The sequence below is a fragment of the Lithobates pipiens genome, unplaced genomic scaffold (assembly GCF_037356315.1).
Source record: "Lithobates pipiens isolate NorthernLeopardFrog02 unplaced genomic scaffold, aLitPip1_a1.2 Scaffold_23, whole genome shotgun sequence".
NCBI classification, from domain to species: domain Eukaryota; kingdom Metazoa; phylum Chordata; class Amphibia; order Anura; family Ranidae; genus Lithobates; species Lithobates pipiens.
In genome coordinates, this window is record NW_027507785.1 from 110,966,025 (window position 1) to 110,987,033 (window position 21,009).

Consider the following 21,009-nt stretch of genomic DNA (forward strand, 5'->3'; position numbering starts at 1 on the left):
TACGGCTCCGGAGGGGGGGGGCGCTCGCTCGTCCCCACCCCCTTTCCTGGTGGCCTGCCGGGTAGCGTGCTCGGATAAGGGTCTGGTGTGGATCTGGGGGGGACCCCCATGCCGTTTTTTCGGCGTAGGGGGTTCCCCTTGGAATCCATACCAGACCTAAGGACCTGGTATGCTCTTGGAGGGGGAACTCACGGCAAATTTTTTTCAGAAATTTGCCGTGGAGTTCCCCCTTCAGAGCTCATTCTCTGATTGGCCACGGCAAAAGTCGCCTGGCCTGGGGCGACTTAAAGTCGTGTTGTAAGTCGCCCCAGGTCGTGTTCAAGTCGTCTCCAAGTTGCCTCACAAAGTCGTCCTGAAGTCGTGTCGCCCCTGGCTCTTAGTGTCTCAATGAGATACACCTGATGTACTGAAGGCCTGATCAGATGTGATCAATTTTCAGCGATTGGCACCATAGTTTGTAGACTCTATAACTTTCACAAAGACCAAATAATATACACTAATGTGGGTTATTTTTACCAAAGATATGTAGCAGTATACATTTTGGCCAAAATGTATGAAGAAAAATTACTAATTAGCAAACATGTATTACAGAAACAAAGAAAAAGGAATTTTTTCACAAAATTTACGTTTTATTTTATTTATAGCACAAAAAATAAAAAACCCACTAGTGATTAAATACCACTAAAAGAAAGCTCTATTTGTGTGGAAAAAAGGACGCAAGTTTCATATGGGTACAGTGTTGCATGACTGAGTAATTGTCATTCAAACTGTGAGAGCGCTGAAAGCTGAAAATTGGTCTGGTCAGGAAGGGGGTGTAAGTGCACTGTATTGAGGTGGTTAAAGCGGGAGTCCGCCGGAAGTCCGCCGTTTTTATTTTTTTTAAAAAGCCAGCAGCTACAAATACTGCAGCTGCTGACTTTTAAAATAGTGACACTTACCTGCCCAGCGCGCCCGCAATGTCGGCACCCGAAGCCGATCTCTCGATCGTCTCTCGGGTGCTGCCGCCGCCATCTTGGGTATGGGAATCAGGAAATGGAGCCTTTCGGCTTCATTTACCGGTTCCCTACTGCGCATGCGCGAGTCGCGCTGCGCAATAAGGATGGTCCCCGCTGTCTTTGGGATCCGTGTGTTTCCCAGCAGGCAGCGGGGGACTTTCGCAAAGGGGCGTAGATTCTGCGGAAAGGGGCGTACCTTCTGCAGAATCTACGCCGGAAGTGGGTGCAGATACCTGTACTGTACAGGTACCTGCACCCCCTCCCCCCTGAAAGGTGGCAATTGTGGCGCCGGAGGGGGGGAGGATTCCAATGAGCGGAAGGTCCACTTTAGGGTGGACCTCCGCTTTAAGGAAGGAAAATCCACTTTGGACTACAAGTGCACTTGGAAGTAAAGTCACTGTAGATCCGAGGGGGACATGCAAGGAAAATAAAAAATAGCCTTTTAGTTTGTACATGATTGGATGATAAAATCAGCAGAGATTCCACTCATTTCAGATCTACCCCTTAAGCCCCGTACACACTATCAGATTGTCTGCTGAGTTTTTCCTTCAGATTTACCAAAACCATATAATATGCGGTCAGACCTTAGGAGTTTCAGTGTGTATGCAATCAAGCAGGCCCTTCTACTACATGGTTTTGGTAAATCTGAAGGAAAAACTCAGCAGACAATCTGATAGTGTGTACGGGGCTTTAGATTTAGAGCAACTGCACTTCCAAGTGCACTTTCAGTGCAAAATGGATTTTTCTTTTGTAATAACCCCCTATGTGTGTATGTATATATGTGTATGTGTGTGTGTGTGTATATATATGTATATATATATATATATATATATATATATATATATATATATATATTTTTTTTTTTTTTTTGCATTATATAGTGCCCCCCCTAAAATATTAAAGTTGGAGACACCACTGTCTCTCACCGCCCCCCCTGCATAGCCGCGTTTCTGCATCTAAAAGACTGCCTTTACTGTGCAGGCCTCACTCTGGGACAACAGGGACACTGCCACTGGCCACTGGCAGTGACAATCTGTATCTGATAACAGGTGACATAGCAAGTGTCAAGCCCCATCTGAAGGCAGGTGATACTGGCAAGTGACACGCTCAGGGTTCCCACTGATTTTTTATTTTATTTTCATTATGGTGAGTTGAACTATTTAATTTTATATTACAATGTAATAGGAGAAATAATGCGCTTCAATCATGCTGACACCATATTAACCATGGTGCCGTCATGATTGAAGTGCCAACACCAGCCATTTCCCCTACAAATTGCCTGCAAACATTTTGGCAGTGCCCCCCCCTTCCGAGATTAGACTCTGGATTTGCCCCTGTAACCCCCTGACATGCCACATTTGGCATGTGTCTCTTTTTCTTTTGGGGGGGGGGGGGGCAGAGAGTGGGTCCCTCTCTTTTACAGGTACCTGCTCCGACTTCCGCTGGAGCCGCCTAGGCGTCTTGAGCGGAAATTCTCCTTTCCCCTCTCCCTCCCTGCTCTGCAATCTTCTGGAACATGTCACAGGTCCCAGAAGATTGCTCGGCCATTCAGGATGCGCAGAGCTACTCGCACCAAGCTGTTTAGCCGCAAGCTGTTACAGCCAGGTGCCCAAACTAGTGACGGGGGGGGCAGGGGATGCACACAACCCAGGTGATGTATCTGGGAGGGTGACACCAGGGGTTCTGTCACCCCCACCCGCACTAAGGGTGTCACTGCCACCTGATCAAGTGTAATGGGCAGGCAGCGCCCTCTTCATAGTTTGCCAAATACCAGAGAACCAAATAGGAGGGAGACTGCACAGGTGCACTAGAGCTGAATCACTTTGCTACTCCCACCAACCAGCACTATAGAAAGGCATTCCAGAGTGATTCTTCAGCATGGGAAAGCCTTTGTGGAACTGAAAGGCATTTATAAGGACAAGGAGAGGGGTTTGTGTGCAGAAAGCCCTGGACTAGGAAGTTGAGGTTGTTATGGCTAAGGATTGGGGGGCCTGGGGAGGTGTAGAAAAGGCCCTGGATTGGGGAGGGGGGGTGCAGTGGAGGCCCTGGGTTGAGGGGTGGCTCAGGGGAGGCCCTTGACTGGGGGGCTCAGAGGAGGCCCTTGACTGGGGGTTGCAGTGGGGGCCTTGGGCTGATGAGGGGTGTGGAGAAGACACTGTGCTGAGGGTGAAGGGGAGGCCATTTACTGAGGGGGGGTTACAGCGCTGGCCCTGGACTGGGGAGGTGCAAAGGTGGCGCTAGAGTGGGGGGGGGGATGCAGAGGAGGTCCTGGACTAGAAAAGGGTTGATGTATCAAAGACCCTGGACTAGGAGAGGAGGTCCTGGGGGTCACAATATAAATAGGGACATTTATCAATTGTTGCAAGTAATGTCAAACAGGAGCAGAGACAGGTCCTGTAATAGATGTATTGCTTGTTTGGCTGTACTTCTCTTGTGGTTTACAACAGTGCAGATTGTTTTGCACTCCTGTGACCCCTGTGACCTGTTTTCAGCTGACAGCGGCCTGTAGGCTGACATCACAGAGCCAGTTCAGGCTATGGTTGCCACCTGTCTGGGATTCACCTAGACAGTTCAGGTTTTGAATCATGTGCCCGGGTTTCAGACTGCCTAAAACCCGGACACATTATTCAGACCAGACTATGGCTTCCTAGCAGGGTTGCTGGCTGCAGTTGTCTAAGCTGAGAGTGTCTGTTACACTCTCTTTCACACTGACCAAAGCCAGCAGTAACAATCCCCTCCCATTCACAGACAGGAGAGGCGAAAGGGCTCGATCTGCTCCTCTTTCTCTCATACCTACCCCTCTGTGTCTGCCAACACTCCAATCCCAGATGCTGTGTCTCAGAAAAAGAAAGTGGGGGCGGGAAATTTGAAGTCCAGCAGCCTCACATCTGGATAAGAGGTACTGACTGCCAAGGGGTGAGTGAGCTCACCATCCATCCCTGTCTGTGACAAGTCTCCCCCTTTTCTCTCCTGCCTCTGAGTGAGTACACTAAGGTAAATCAGGGTTCTCAGAGCGCCCCTTACATAAGAGTTCCCCTTTACACAAGAGGCCGTAGTGTTCCACCTTACATCAGAGTCCTCTCCGTACATCAGAGTTCTCAGTGTTCCCCCTTAAATGAGGGTTCCCAGAGCATCCCTTATGCCAGAGTCCCCAGAGCTCTCCTTGACATCAGAGTCTTCATATTCCCCCCTTTCAGTGTAAGGAACTATACAAGTTCAAATATAAAGGGGGAACTCTGTGGATTCAGACGTAAAAGGGGAACTCTGTGGATTCAGACGTAAAAGGGGAACTCTGTGGATGCAGACGTAAAAGGGGAACTCTGTGGATTCAGATATTCAGATGTAAAAGGAGAACTCTGTGGATTCAGATGTAAAAGGGAAACTCTGTGGATTCAGACGTGAAAGGGGAACTCTGTGGATTCAGAAGTGAAAGGGGAACTCTGTGGATTCAGACGTGAAAGGGGAACTCTGTGGATTCAGACGTGAAAGGGGAACTCTGTGGATTCAGACGTGAAAGGGGAACTCTGTGGATTCAGATGTAAAAGGGAAACTCTGTGGATTCAGACGTGAAAGGGGAACTCTGTGGATTCAGATGTGAAAGGGGAACTCTGTGGATTCAGACGTGAAAGGGGAACTCTGCGGATTCAGATATAAATGGGGAACCTGTGGATTCAGATGTAGAAGGGGAACTCTGCGGATTCAGATGTAGAAGGGGAACTCTGAGGATTCAGATATAAATGGGACTCTTGTGGTTAACTTTATATGATTAGAAATGTTATTTAATCGTAAAATACATGTATAGTTTATACTATAAAATGTATGTATAGTTTATACTGTAAAAAATAAATAAATTTGCATTGCACCACTAAAGTGTTCGGGGTTGACTTAAAAAAGGTGGTAACCCCAGTTTAGGCATGTGAGCGATTCCTGACCATATGGTTGCGATCTTTCTCCAGCCTGGACCGGCTCTGTGAGGTCAGCTGACATGAGAGCCAGAGACTGACAGCCACCAACTCTTTGCTCAGGGCGCACTGAGAACTAAATGATCAGTATGATTGCTCGTTTCTCAGTCTTAGAGCCGGTGGGGGGCAGGTGTAGCATCTACCTAAGTAAGTATGAATTCACATACCCAACATCTCCTCTTTCCTGCTATCTCACATGACAAGTAGGCCTCATTCACATGGGGCATATGCGCCCATTCCCAGTGTGATGGTTGTGTACCACGTGGGGATACTTGGTGTTTTGTGCATCCCTATGCAGGCAGTCCAGTCAAAGTCAATTGGCCACATCTGCTGCATGGACATAGTCGAATGTCAAAATTTTACACGCATACAGGAAGGGATGCATGCATCCAAACTCAGTGTCTGCATTCGGATCTGTACACCCACTTCTATAGGTGAAGCTCTCTGGTGAATGCAGCAAAAAGTGGCTCAGCATACAGGACCTGTCAAAACTAGAGCAGACAGAATTTGGAGCAGCTGTGCATAGCAACCAATCAGCTTATAGCTTTCATTTTTAAAGCTGAAGATAGAAGCTGATTGGTTGTCATGCACAACTGTTCCAGATTCTGACTGCGCCAGTTTTCATAAATTTCCCTCACTGTGTTTTTTACATCTTGTACTCCTGACTACTGCATTCTAAGTACAGCACATGCTTTGTTAAAGTGGTTGTAAAGGCACAAGGTTTTTTACCTGCATGCATTCTCTCAATGCATGCAGGTAAAAAACCTGTGTGCAGCAGTCCCCCCAGCCCCACCTAATTCATAACTGAGCCCCCTCCCGATCCAGCGGTGTCCACGAGATCCTTGGCTCTCCTGATTGGCTTTTGGTAGCAGTGGGAGCCATTTGCACCCACTGGTGTCAATAACAGTCAGTAAGCCAATTGGGAGACAGAGTGGGTGGGAGTGTGCCTGCTTAGATGCCCCCATAGCAAGTTGCTTGCTGTAGGGGTACCCAGAAGGGAGGGGCCAGGGGCGCCAGCGAGAGGGAGCTGAGAAGAAGAGTTGTAGGGCTGCTCTGAGCAAAACCATTAAACAGAGCAGGTAAGTATAAAATGTTTGTTATTTTAAAAAAACAAGACTTCAACATTACTTTAAGGTTAGCTGTGTGTAGTAAAGGATATAGAACAGTTTTATTTTATTAAACTGAATGCACTGAAGTTTGTACTGTCTGCTACATACTCGCTTGTGGCACAGTCATTCAAGCATATGGCCTTCTGAGCCCCTCCCACTGTTGATGCAATCTGACCACACGCACAATTTTGGCGTGGCGATGCAATATTGCCACATACCATTTTTCTTGGGGGGTGCAAAAAAATGCCTGATATGCTAGCTATGCCACTGATGCCAGGGAGAGGTGGGGGAGAGAACAGAGGCTTAGAGCAGCAGAATCTCTGGACCATGGGACAGGTGAGTGTGTGCTTATTAAAAGTCACCAGATACACTTTTTGTAGCTGCTGATTTTTAATAAACACAGAAATGGCTGGTACTCCACTTTCAGGCAAATTCCCATCTTAAACAGTTGCCACCAAAACAGAGGTCTCATATGGGAAAACTTATAATTGTGCATCCCAAGGGAAATGTAGGTAATTATGCTTTGTCAAAAGTCCTGCTCCAAACACTAAGCCAGTTCACACCACATGCAGTCCAGTGCATTTTTTTTTCTGCATCAAAAACGCATGGAAAGTAGGTTATATGGTTTTTAATGGCATAGTTCATGCAGTTCTAGTGCGTTCCAGTTCCAGGAAAAAAAAGTAGAACATGCTGCATTTTTCCTGCACTGGTTCCTACTGGAACGCTGTAAAAAGCATTAAAAATGCACCTGAACACACCAAAAATGCATTGGACACACATGTCCTTTTTAAGGTTAAGAAAAAAGAAGGGGGGGGGGGGGGGGCACTGGACTGCATCAAACGCGCTTTCAGAAAAGCATCTGGAATGCATTCGGACTGCGTTTCTATGGTATGAGCTGGCCCTTGAGGTTAAAGGGGTTGTAAACCCTCAAGGTTTTTCACCTTATGCATTCTATGCATTAAGGTGAAAAATCTCCTGTAATGCAACAGCCACCCAGAGCCCCCCTTTTACTTACCAAAACAGGTCTTTCCAGTGATAGGGAAGATCACACCAGCTCCAGCCTGTGTCTCGGGTTCTGATGGGATAGATTGATAGCAGTGCAGCCATTGCCCATTGGCTGTCTGTGTCAATGGCTGCAGCAGCAGGACACGGGAGCGCGCCCGCACGAGTGCCCGAGGGAGAGCGGCTCTTTAGTGGGGCACTAAAGATGAGGAGGAGCTAGGAGCGCCGATGAGGGACCCCAGAAGAGGAGGATCGGGGCCACTTGTGCAAAACCAACTGCACAGAGGAGGTAAGTATGACTTTTTTTTAAACAAACCTTTACTTATACTTTAAAGCGGTGTTCCGCTAAAAAAAATAAAAAATAAAAGTCAGCAGCTACAAATACTGCAGCTGCTGACTTTTGAAAATCGGACACTTACCTGTCCCAGGGTCCAGCAATGCGGGGGATTGAAGCCCCACTAGTCTCCCCCTCTGCTCAGCAGCGCCGGCATTGCAACTGCGGGCGCCCAGCTGTGGCTTCACAGCCGGGCACCCACTGCGCATGCACGAGCGGCGCCACGTGCCGTGATTGGCCACGCAATCATCTGGGAACTGAAACGTGTCCCGGATGATTGACAAGAGGGAGGGGCAGAGATGATCTCCCTTCCTGTGCTGAGGGAAGTGACGTCAAGAGCCCAGGCGTTGAAGCAGGCAGACTACGAGGGACCCCCTAGCAACAGGCATTTAGAGGTGAGTAAAAAATAAAAATAAAATTTATGCACATAAATTAATATTTTTTTCTTTAGGGTGGAACTCCACTTTAAGAAAAAAGGAAGGGGGGGGGGGGAGTTGGACAGGCTGGGGAAGCACTGGACTGCATCAAAAACGCACTGGAGCGTGTCAATAACGCGCATTCAGAAAAGCATCTGGAACACATCCGGACTGCGTGTCTATGGTGTGAACGTGTGTGGAACTGGCCCTAAAGCATCAGTGTGAAAAGAGTAAATGACACAGATCACTGGTACAAGAGCAGACATGTGATTTCCATCTTTCTTTTTATTTCTGCCATTCCTGTTCTTTCTACCTGAAGCCACTCCTCAAACACAGCCTACTTCCTCTTTCCTCCCTTCCAGACAAGGTAACCGAGGATTCGTTTAGCCTGCTGGGGTATGTAACACTGTATAACATGTTTCTGTTTGAGATTCCTGTTCTTCTCATATATAGATTATGAAGGAGGGGGTTTGTTGGGGATGGTCTTTGCACTCCAGAGAAATAATCTTGTCATTCTGCATGCTCTGTTTGTTTCACACTAGAGCTGTTTCCTATGATGTCACGGTGACAAGTGCACGAGAACCTCCTTTGCTTGACGTCATCTGTCATTCTGGCTTCCTGAAAAGTGACCCGGCCCTGCGGAAGAAAACATGTGAGTAACCATGGGGGCCAACAAATTGTGTACAGGAGCAAAAAGGCTGCAGTTTGTCAGTACATATAGAGGGGGATATGCATTGTTTAGACTTACAAGCAGCATGGGTGCAGCCGCCTCACTATAGAGAGTATGAGAAGGATTAAGCTGCAGATCAGTAAACAGAGAACAAAAGCGTACTCGGACTACTGTATTAGGCATAGAGAATAGGAAGAGATTCAGAATGCTGATTAGTGGAAGGAGAGGAGACTTGTGCTGCTCATCAGTGTATAAGGAAGAGTAGAGATGCAGGCTTCTGGTCAGTAGACAAGGGATTTAGACTGCTGATCCGTGTATATAAAGAGGAGATACAGGCTTTTGGTCAATGTTCAGAGAGAAGGAGGTCAGATTCAAACCAGTGGTGGCTGGTGCTCAAAATTTTGGGGGGAGGGGTGCAAGCAAACTGAAAAATTCAGAAAAATACTGAAAAAAAAAAAAATAGATTGCAGCCACTCTGCCCCATCATATGCAGCCACTGTGACCCCCCCCCCCCCACTCGCCATCTGCCCGGCACTTACCCCATCCTAGTGGCGGGTCAGGCAACGGGTGATGGCGGCAAGCTGTGGGACATGCAGCCGGCCAGGCAAAGGCGCCTGCATACTCCAGGGTGCTCTGTCCTCCCGTTCTTCCATTCCACTAGACATCCAATCAAAGCGCCTGTGCCTTCAGCCAATCAGGTGAAGGATATTAGATCCGCGCCTCCTGATTGGCTGAGAGGCAGTTCAGTGTTAAAAAAGCAAATATTCATTTGCTTTTCTAACACACCTGGGTAGACTGCGAGCGCAATGATTTTGCCCCAAGTCCGCAGTTTTTTAAAGCCTATGACTCTAATCGGGTGCTTCAAAAAAACACCCCCGCCGGTGGAATTCAGGTGCTAGTGTCTGAAATTGGTCTGGACGCCTGACTAGGGGGTGGCTACAGCGGCCATGGATAGAATCATGCTATGCATGAATCTATCCAATCTACACAGAGGAGGGTGGTGTGACAGGGGGGCGGCATCCGTGCGCCCTTAATGGACGCACCACCACTGATTCAGACTGCTGATCGGTGTGTGTGTGGAGAAGAGGATGCAGACTTCTGGAGAGGAGATTCAGACTGCTCATCAATAAAGAGAGGGGATAGAGGTTTCTGGTCAGTGTATAGGGAGAAGAGGTTCAGACTGGTGAATACAGAATTGAGGGGTGCAGGCAACTGGCCAGTGCATGGAGGAAAGGAGATTCAGACTGCTGACTAGTTAATATAGGATGAGGGGATATAGGCTTTTGGTCAGTGTTTGAGGAACAGGAGAGGAGATTAGACTGCTGATCAGTATGTAAAGTTAAAAGAGGGGGTGCAGGCTTCTGGCCAGTCTATGGATAGGAGAAGAGATTCAGACTACTCATCAGTGAACAGAGAAGTGAGGGGATACAGGCTTCTGGTCAGTGTAATTGGGGAGAGAACTGCAGAGTATTGAAGAGAGATGAAACAGGCTTCTGGTTAGTGTATAGGGAGAAGGAGAGGAGATGCAATCTGCTCATCAGTGAATAGAGAAGAGAGGAGACACATGCTTCTCTGGTCAGTGTATAGGAAGGATAAGAGATTCAGACTGCTGATTGGTAAAGATAGAAAAGAGGGGATACAGGCTTTTGGAAAGTGTATGGAGGAAAGCAAAGGAGATTCAGACTGCTGACTAGTGTATGGCATGAAGGAGAGGAGATTCAGACTATGGATTAGTGAACATAGAAAAGAGGGGATGCAACCTTCATGTCAATGTATAGCGAGAAGAGGAGGAGATGCAGACTGCCGATCAGTGAATAGAATCAGTGAATAGAAGAGTGAGAGGGTATACAGCAGGGGTCTCCAAACTGCAGCCCTTTGCTTACCTTTATCCGGTGTTCTGCCTAATAGAGTCCGCCCATCAAATGGTGTCCGCTCCGTACTGCGCATGCGCAGTACGGAGCAGGCGAAGCTTCGGAAAATCTCCGAAGCTGAACGGCGCCTGCGCCGTGAGTGGAGGTGGTAGCCCCACCATCCAAGCGGCTCTTTTTTATTCTAACTCTATGTCCACTTGGATAGTGGGGATAGAACCTGGACTCACGGCGCAGGCGCCGTTCATCCTCGGCAATTTTCGGAATCTGTGTTCCTGTGTACTGCGCATGCGCAATACGCAGGGGACACTATCTGATGGAGGACGCTATTTGACAAGACACCGGCCCTTGGGGAACTTTTCCTTCCACTGATACATGACACTATTCCTCCCTCTGATACCAATAATGGGGCATTATTTCTTCCATTGACACTAACAATGGGGCACTATTAAACCCACTGACACCAATGATGGTACAATATTCCTTCCTCTGAAACCAATTATGGGTCACTACCAGTGCTGGGACAAGGCCATTTGGTGCCCAAGTTGAAGATGGCAAACTGCGCCCAGAATCAGCGAGCAGAGGGAGGTGGGGGGGGAAATCCGCCCTCTCTCACACTCCGCCCAGGGCACCTGCCACTCTCGCCCACCATGTGTACTGGCTCTGGGCACTACTAATCCCACTGATACCAATGATGGGGCACTATTCAGCCCACTGACACCAGCAATAGCATGCTATTTCACCGCTAATACCAAAGATTAATTGTTTACTCTCACTGATGCCAGGATATATTTTACTCCTGATGACCACAGTTCGTTCCTTCTAAAGTCTGAAGGATATTAAACTGGCCATTTGTTTAGAAAGTTTAGAGACCCCTGGTATACAGTATTAGGCCTTATGTTTTTTTCTGCAGCCAATAAACTCCCTGGCATGTTATCCAGTGTGTCCATGCACACATAGGCTGTTATCAGCAGTTTTTGACGGGGGAGTTTTCTGGCTGGAAAAAAAACCCAGAAGTGGGTTTTGAGAGGAATTTTTGTAAAACAGCTCTAACTCTGAGAAAAGCTGAAAACAGCTAAACGCTGAAAGAAGCAGCTATTCTGTTTAACAGCATTTTTGAGCCATCAGCTTCTATGGGAGTATAGTTTTGCTAAAAAAAAAAAAAAGCTAAACGCTGGCTTTTTTATAACGTCTAGTTTGCATGAGGCCAGTGTATGGAGTGAAGGAGAGGAGATTCAGAGTACCAATCAGTGAATATAGAAGAGAAGGGGCATCGTGCTGCTGGTCAGTGTATAAGGCCTCCTGCAAACTGGACATTATGGGAAAAAAAGCCTGTAGCTGTAGAATGAGTTTTTCAGTGATTTTTGCTGTAGTGTTTTTCTAGCTTTTTTTTTTTTTGTGCAAAACTATACTCCCACAAAATCTTATGGCTCAAAAACGCTGATAAATCCTGAATATCTGCATTTTTCAGCATTTTAAAGCTTTTATCAGAGTTAAAATGTTTCTACAGCTGAAAAACTCCTCTTAAAACCAACTTAGGCCTAATGCACACTGGACATTTTTACAGCTGCTTTTTTTTGGCTTTGATCAGACTGCTGATCAGTGTATATAGAAAAGAGGGGATACAGGCTTTTGGTTAGTGTTTGGAGAGGAGGGGAGATTGAGACTGCTGATCTGTGTGTGTAGAGAAGAGAGCAGGTGCAGACTTCTGGTCAGTGTATGGAGAAAAGGAGAGGAAACTCAGATACTCATCAACGAATAGAGAATAGAGGGGGTACATGGTTCTGGCCAGTGTATAAGGAGAAGAGATCCAGACTGCTGATTGGTAAGTAGAGAAGAGAGGGGTGCAGGTGTATGGAGGAAAGTAATGGAGATTCAGACTGCCAACTAGTGAAGATAGGAGGGGATACAGGCTTTTGCCCAATGTATGGCGTGAAGGAGAGGAGATTCATACTACGGAGCAGTAAACATAGAAGAGAGGGGATACAGCCATCAGGTCAATGTATAGAGAAGGGAAGTAGATTCAGCCTGCCGATCAGTGAGAGGGTATACAAGCTTCTGATCAGTGTAAAGAGAGGAGAGGAGATTCTCAGACTGCTGATTAGTGAATAGAGAAGAGAGAGGATATAGGCTACTGGTCTGTGTAGAGAAAAGAGAGGACATTCCGATTGATGGTTAATGTGTAGAGGGTGATGACTATTGGTCAGTATACAAAGAGGAGGTGGGGATAATAGCTTCTGGTCAGTTTTTAGAGTGTTATAGAGATGGAATTTAGTATACTAGCCAGTGTAGAGTAAGGCAGGCCATGTATCATATAATTTTTTCATATTCCATTTCCTTTAGATTTACCTTCAACTATGTAGTGCAGAGGCCTGCCTGATTAAATACAAATTGAAAGTGTTTAGGTTTGACCTCATATTATATGGTTTTGGTAAATCTAAAGGAAAATTGCACAAGTTCATTGTATAATGTATGGCCAGCTTAAAACTAGATGGGGCGCAGACTGATTGTTCAGCGCATAGAGCGGAAAAAAGGATTTAGATTGTTGGTCAGTATACAGAGAGAAGAGTGGTGATAAAAGCTTCTGGTAAAGGTATTGATAGTAAGGGGATTCAGATTGCTGATTAGCATATAGTGAAGGAGGAGAGATGCTGCTCAGAGGGAGGCAAATTTAGGTTACTTCTGTTTTCATAGAAGGAAAGAGGAATCAAGATGCTGGTCACAATAATATGCAAAATTCAAAGGTAAAAAAGTATCCATGCCTCTACAATTCCATGGGTCCCTCTGTACATTGTATAATCTTCCAATTCCAAGCCACAAACATAATTTGATATCTTCAGAATATGCATGGTCATAGCAGTCACAGTACGTTTCTTTTGAAGTAGCCTCTAAGATCCTCCAGTCCTCCCCCATAGGTTTTTAAACCTGGGATTCATCATCACACCATAGTCAAAACTGTGCAAGAAATTCTTACTCTGGCAAGAGTTCCTCAGCAAGACCTCATCAAAAGCTCACCTTGGCCTTCCAGATGCATCTTGGAAGCCTGACACCAGTAGATGCATGAGGAATGCCTAGGAAAAATCCTACCCAGAAGTGCTAGGCATCAGATTTCTTTATATTTATCATCTCAATGTGAGGAACTTTTTAATTAAGTTGCCGTTTTGGCTATGTTGTGCGGAGGCTTAAAGGGGTTGTAAAGGCAGAAGTTTTTTTTATCTTAATGCATTCTATGCATTAAGATAAAAAGCCTTCTGTGTGCAGCAGCCCCCTCGGCTCCCCCTAACACTTACCTGAGGTCCCTCTCTGTCCAGCGATGTCCACGAGTCCACGATGTCCATGATGTCCACGAGTGTCTGAGAATTTCCTTCCTGATTGGCTGAGACACATCAGCGGCACCATTGGCTCCCGCTACTGTCAATCAAAGTCAGTTAGCCAATCAGAGGAGAGATGGGGCGGAGCTGAGTCGGGGCTCAGTGTCTGAATGGAGAAGCTACTTGCTGTGGGGGCACTGAACAGGAAGGAGTGGCCTGGATCACAGAAGAGGGACCCAAAAAGAGGAGGATCCGGGCTGCTCTGTGCAAATCCCCTACAACAGAGCAGGTAAGTATAACATGTTTGTTATTTTTATAGGAAAATCACTTCAAGGTACAATGAATGTTGACTTTTAGTCTACTTCAACCCTTATCTACTGTATCATCTTAAATACAGGCATACCCCACTTTTATGTACACAATGGGGTTTATTTACTAAAGCTGGAAAGTGCAAAATCAGGCTCACTTCTGCATAGAAACCAATGAGCTTCCAGGTTTTATTACCAAAGCTTAATTGAACAAGCTGGGGTTAGAAGCTCATTGGTTTCTATGCAGCAGTGAGCCTGATTTTACACTTTCTAGCTTTAGTAATTAAACCCCATTGTCTACTTAAAAGTGGGGTATGCCTGTAAATATTTCAGTTTTAGGTGGATACTAAAAGGTTGAGTGACATGCTGGGATTAATTTACTAAAGGCAAATACTGTTCACTTTGCAATGAAAGTTGCAATTTGAAAGGGAATTTCCCCCAGAGCTTAGTGAAAGACATGAAGCTTCTGAAGCCCACTGTTGGCTGAAAATGGATCACAGGAGCATGAACTGCACTAATGTGATCCATAAAAATATGCCTAAAATGTCTTTAGCCATTCTTCTCCTTTTAAGCTAAGCCATTGTCCTCACCAAAGGGTCGCAAATAAAATTCTGTGAATATTCTTTATCAGAGACAGCATGCACACAGGATATAGTCAGTATAAGACTATGGACATAGTACAAGAGATGGTCTGAGATGGTGGACATAATACAGGAGATGGTCAGACTGTGAACATGATACACAAGATGGTCAGGGACTGTAGATATAATACAAGAGATGGACAGATGGCGGACACGATACAGGAGATGTTCAGAGTCTGCAGACATGATACAAGAACTAACCAAAGACTGTTGATATGATACAGGAGATGGTCAGACTGGCAGTCAAAGAATAGAGAAACGTTACATAGGATTGTTAAAGGTCACCGCTTTAACAGAGCTAAAGGGAAACACAGATTAGTGTCTGCAGGCTGCACGTTGGCTGCAGGTTGGGCACCAGGGAGCTAAGCTATCTGGGAGAAAGTAAGCACAATAAAGTGAAAGACTCTTCCTGAAATACCTCAATTTATGGGGTATAGGAAGTGACAGGATTGACCTACTGTTAGGTCTGTGTCTAAAAAAAATTGGAATTTCAGAAAAGATTGCGGGCTGCAATTATTTAAACTCCGCCTATATAGATCGGACTTTATCGGCTACATGTGGCTGACCACACAGATGGATATATAAAATATATATTATATTCAAAAACATCTAAACTCTCTAAAAAAATCCACCTGTGCTAGATCTAGTTGTGCCTATATACTTCTCCTGTTGCTCCTGTAAATAACACTAACAATATATAAACCACAACGCAAACGGTAACAAAATTGAAGTGCAATTAATGTGCATGCACCATAAAATTTGAATCTCAAACGCATTTAAAATACAATCACAAATCAAATGTTAACTGACAGGCATGTAGCCAGTGAAAGTCCATGTAGAAATTCTTCCAAACGTGCTCCTGTGCAAAGAAAATAATGTAAAGTGCTGTAGTGCTCCAAAGATATCACCCGGTAATCAGTGCTCCACACACCCCCTTTGTGCTTTAACTCACCAGATGGTATGGACCCCTTAGCAGTACTGCATGGGGGTCTATCAGGCTTAGGTAGGTGAACAGGGAGATGACACTTCTTTTGTATCTTCCTATGTGCTTATGGCTCATGCATAAAGGAGAGTCCATGTAGTGTAGTAAGTTTTGTTAAGATAAGGGATAAAACACACTTGCAATGTTCCAGAATTTAAATCGCATGTTTTAAGCATCCTAATATGGGGCAGTCCGCTCGCTCCAGGAACTCGCTTAGTTCTGTGGCAACCTCGCATGCGTACCACCGCTCGCCAGACGGGACGTTCCTAAGGAACCAGAATCTACAACGACGCGTTTTGCCCATCCCACAGGGCTTTAGCAAAGACAGTCTTCAGTGGGCTCCACGACACAGTGATGAGGTTAATCATAACGCAAAGCAAGGTTTGGTGACTTAGTATCTGCCAGCTCATAGACAGCATAGGTGACTCCACTTAAAATTGTCTGTTTTATCTACATTTGAAAAACTTTGCCATTCTTTCTTATAGGCCTCATGCTACACAGCTATATAAAGACTTTCCTGCAACTTGTTGGCCAATTGTTTATTCCAGCAACTACAACATTACATTTATTGGTCTTGAAAAACTTCATCCATTTGACTCCGGGAAATGGGGCAAAGTGATAAATTTTCTCAGAGGTAATTTCAATTTCTAAAATAATCATTGAAAAACATAACTATATATAATTGTTAAATGGCCACTAAACAGAGCTCATAGGGGATAATCATAATGACTTTGCCTCTGTCTAAGGTCCCTTTCCCTTAGATGTCTGTTTAGACTTACTACTCCATAGAGGACAATGGAGAGTCTGATCAGGTTTGCCTGAGAAACTGACAGGCAGTCCCGATTGGTCCACCCGTGGGGCCTAAAGCAGACCAAAACTCTCATTGGTGGAGATGAGCTCTTGCCATAATGTGCAAGTATGCACAATATACTTGCACATTACACCTACCTCCCACTGTGTTGTTCTCCAGTGATAACTGGTCAAGGATCCTGCCATGGCTTTATACCCCACTGCTACCATATACTGTACACCACCACTTTTTTCAGGTTCTGTGGTGATTCTCTTTAGCCATTGGACAACCTCAGATGATCTTACTTATTTGTACTTGTACATAGAAGTTACATTAGCATGCCAAGAATAGAGCAAAGATATCCTGCAAATAAACTCTGCAGTTTACACTGCTGACAAAAAAATTACAGCGATTTTTGGCAAAACAGCCTTTGCTCGTCTCTTTTGCTGAAAAACTCTACCTCCTGGTTATTTTTTACTAAAGGCAAATAGACTGTTCACTTTGCAAAGTGCCATTGCCCTCTGCAGTTGCTGCAGAGCTTAGTAAATGAGGTAAAGGTCGACTTTGCAAAGAATACCCAATCACATTCAGGGAAAAAAAAAAACTGCGTTTTTGCTTGCACATGATTGCGTGATTTAAGTCAGCAGACGTTCTGCTCATTTACTAAGCTCTGGAGCAACCACTCCTGCAGAGTGCACAGCCTATTTGCCTTTAGTAAATCAACCCCTATGTATATAATGCAGATAATCTGGCTGTCCCATGTACACACAAAATTACAAATAATACAGGTAAATATGTTCGTATTGCTACCGGTTTGCTGTATATCTTTATGAGAGCTTTTCACACGGGAAATCCAATCAGGTCTGCCTGTCAGTTGTTCAAGCAGACCTGATCAGAAGATCCATTCAGCATTATGGACATGCTGATAAAAATGGACTTTTGTCCATTTACATCCACCTACCTCTGGGTCCTTTTCCATTTTGTGGACCAGATCAGATGTTGGCTGATTTAAACAAACAGCCGAGTCCTTTTACACCCGGCCACCCATAGAACTGACAGGAGTGCACAAAGCAAAAAGTGAAGGGGCACGGATGTGACATCTGTTCTATTTGGCTCCATTCAACCAATAGTCTGCTCACAGGTCCTCTGCTGATCATAGCAGACGCTACTCCGTATGAAGGGAGCCTAAGATGTACAGTATGTAATTGACTTACATAACACATATTACTATTTGCTTTTAAATATTTGTACTGTTTGTTTATCCAGTGAGTGGTACTTTTTAGCCAGTCTCTGATATATTACACTTTACTTTTCAGAAGAAAAGCTAATTACAAATGACACTATTGTGATGGCTATGGAAGCAACAGAAGAAGATTTACTAGTTGTGCATACTAGACGCTACTTAAACAAACTAAAGGTATGGTTAATTTTACATATGTCCTGTATGGCTTTTAAGATACCTATAATGAGTATGCAGACTTCTTTTAATATTTTATTCCTGTTTTTATCATTACTCTTTTGCACCATTAAAGTTACTAAACCCAGTAATATGAAAAAAGTTCACCCGAGACCAAACTGAGCATGTGCAGCAGTACTAGAGGTCGACCGATATGGGTTTTTCTCTGGCCGATGCCGATATTTAGAAATCATGGCGGCCGATAGCCGATATATGATGCCGATTTTTTTATTTATTTTTTAATCCCTTTTGATCTCATAAAATCTAACACACCTTTCCCACTGGGACATTTTTCAGGCGCTTTTGGGCTAAAAATACCACCTGTAAAGTGCCTGCAAAATGGCTCCCCTGCAGTCTGTGTGAAAGACAGAGTGCTTTCACTCTGAGTGCCCGTTCACACAGGGGCGACACGACTTGCAGCGCGACTCACAGACGCGACCTGCACACGACTTCAGCAGCGACTTGCAAAACGACGACTGTATAGAAGTCAATGCAAGTCGCCTGAAGTCGCCCCAAAAATAGTACAGGAACCTTTTTCTAAGTCGGAGCGACTTAAGTCGCTCCTATTAGAACGGTTCCATAGTACAGAACGGAGCGCGACTTGTCAGGCGACACTAAGGCAATGCGCTGGCAGGATCTTAAAAAAAGTCCTGCAAGCAGCACGTTTGGAGTGGTGTATACCGCTCCTCCACCACTCCTGCCCATTGATATGAATGGGCACCACTGCCGAAGCGCATGCAATGCGATTTGGCAGCGGTGCTTCACGGTGCATTTAACCTCTTCCTTGGCCGCTAGCTGGGTTTTATGTGCCCCACTAGCAGCCAAATAGCGCCGCTAAAATGATGGTAAAGAGCCGCTAAAACTTGCAGCGTTTTACCATCAACGCCTGATACAGAAAATTTCTTACATTTAAACATTTATTAAACAAAACAAACCTCCAATCAGTTTATTTGTATGTATGATTTATTATATATTAAATAAAAACAGGTAGTCAAAACTTTTGGACGAAAAAAAAAATGGGCTAACTTTACTGTTTTTAAATTTTTTTTTTTTTAAATAGTGTATTTTTTTCCCAAAAAAATGCATTTGAAAGACCTCTGTGCAAATGCCGTGTGACACAAAATATTGCAACAACCGCTATTTTTTTCCCTAGGATCTCTGCTAAAAAAAAAATATATATAATTTTTGGGGGGTCTAAGTGATTTTCTGGCAGAAAATACAGGATTTTTACTTGTAAGCAACAAGTGTCAGAAAAGATTTAGTCTTTAAATGGTTAAACTGAGAACTTCTACACACTGAGATGATTTCATTCATTCAAGTGTAAACATTGTATCTTTTTGTTCTTTTCTTGGCAGACTGCCCAGAGAGGAGGAAAGTTGTTTCTATGAAGACTCAGGCAACTTACACTGACTTCTATTACAGAAGTCTTTCCAAGTCGAGCTGTAGTTCTAAATCGGCCTTTTTATCAGCACAATCGGCCGATGCCGATTAATTAAAAAACGGCAAATATCGGCCGATATATCGTCGACCTCTAAGCAGTACTACCCTCACTGTCTTATATGGCCTTACCAAGAGTGACCCTGCAGGAGGGGGAGGATCTGTCCATAAAGGATCAAAGCCTTTTTACACAATACAGATGATTAACCCCTTAAGTTCCACAGTGAGTAGAACAAGCATGTTATTCTGCATATACAGACAGGCAGGCCCGGACTGGCCATAGGGCAGACCGGGCATTTGCCCGGTGGGCCGGGGCCGCCCGTGGCCTGTTGATGATTAGGCCGCACAACGGGAGGTAAGCGGCGGCCGCGGCCTGATCTTGGGTAACACAGGCCACGGCCGCCGCTCGCCTACCGCCATACGGCCGTGCCTGTGTCATGCGGAACTGGCGGCTGCATGGGCTGAGCTGTGTGTCTCTCTCACACACAGCTCAGCCTCAGCGCCACGCTGACAGTTCCGCTCTCCTCCTCCAGCCATGGGTGTCTGCACGGTGGGGAAAGCTGCTGCTGTCACTATTCCCTCCTCGCTCTCCCTCCCCTTCTCACGTCGGCAGCAGGGGAAGAGAAGGCGTTCCTGTATGGTCGTTTTCCCTCCCCATTGGCCAAAACAGAGGGCCAATCAGAAGAAACTAGAGGGGCATCATGGGAAATGTAGTCCCAGAGATACATGGCATCATTGGTCTCAGCAGGGAGCAGACTACAGTCCCCAGCATGCACTCTGCTGGGGTGAAAGAGAAAACCCAGAAACAAGCTGAGGAGTGCTTGTAGCAGCTACTACAGGAGACATGGCAAATGAAACAGAGGACTGTGCTGGGGGAACTAATAGCCCCAGCACAACCAGAGAGAGAGAGAGAGCGTGACGCTGCACCACACCATCAGAGAGAGCGACGCTGCACCGCACCCCCAGAGAGCGACGCTGCACCGCACCCCCAGAGAGCGACGCTGCACCGCACCACCAGAGAGAGCGACGCTGCACCGCACCAACAGAGAGAGCGAGGCTGCACCGCCCCACCAGAGAGAGCGACGCTGCACCGCCCCACCAGAGAGAGCGACGCTGCACCGCACCACCAGAGAGAGCGACGCTGCACCGCACCACCAGAGAGAGCGACGCTGCACCGCACCACCAGAGAGAGCGACGCTGCACCGCACCACCAGAGAGAGCGATGCTGCACCGTACCACCAGAGAGAGCGACGCTGCACCGCACCACCAGAGAGAGCGACGCTGCACTGCACCACCAGAGAGCAGGTCAGTGTCACTGGGCCATGGACACAATAGGAGACAGACAGTACTGGCATGGCCACAATAGGACTGGAACACTATAATATAAAGGGGACTGTCCCTTTTTAGTGCAGTTCCCTTTATATCAGTGTCCCTGCACATTACAGTGTGGAGGACCAACACCAGCCACCCCCGCTAATGTCTACCAAACCCCACCCCACCCCCCCAGTCTCTGGAAAGGTTGGCTGTTCAATCTAAACTGCCCAGGCCTATTTTTTGTCCCAGTCCGGGCCTGCAGACAGGTTTTACTTTAGTGGGTTTAGTAACACTTTAATTTTAGGCGCGATTTCATATTACTACATTTTTATTAAATTCCATCTTGTGTTTTTTCTTATGTTTCCTTAGTTTTATATTCAGTTTGATCAGTTTTAGGGCTCGTGCACACAATCG

The 21,009-nt window shown here is 45.8% G+C and overlaps 1 protein-coding gene across 3 annotated transcripts in view; it reads left to right on the forward strand.

The window, feature by feature from the left end:
* The first annotated feature begins 8,055 nt into the window (after positions 1–8,055).
* Positions 8,056–21,009, forward strand: part of HDAC11 (histone deacetylase 11) — a 46,193-nt gene continuing 33,239 nt past the window's right edge. For 2 of the 3 annotated variants that reach the window (XM_077452189.1, XM_077452191.1), the window contains exons 1-4: positions 8,085–8,214; positions 8,361–8,470; positions 16,084–16,232; positions 17,705–17,805. In XM_077452189.1, coding sequence (XP_077308315.1) covers positions 8,469–8,470; positions 16,084–16,232; positions 17,705–17,805 — 252 coding nt within the window. In that variant the 5' untranslated portion in view covers positions 8,085–8,214; positions 8,361–8,468. Of the gene's footprint in view, positions 8,215–8,360; positions 8,471–16,083; positions 16,233–17,704; positions 17,806–21,009 lie in introns of all 3 variants that reach the window. The other variant, XM_077452190.1, reaches the window with a different exon arrangement.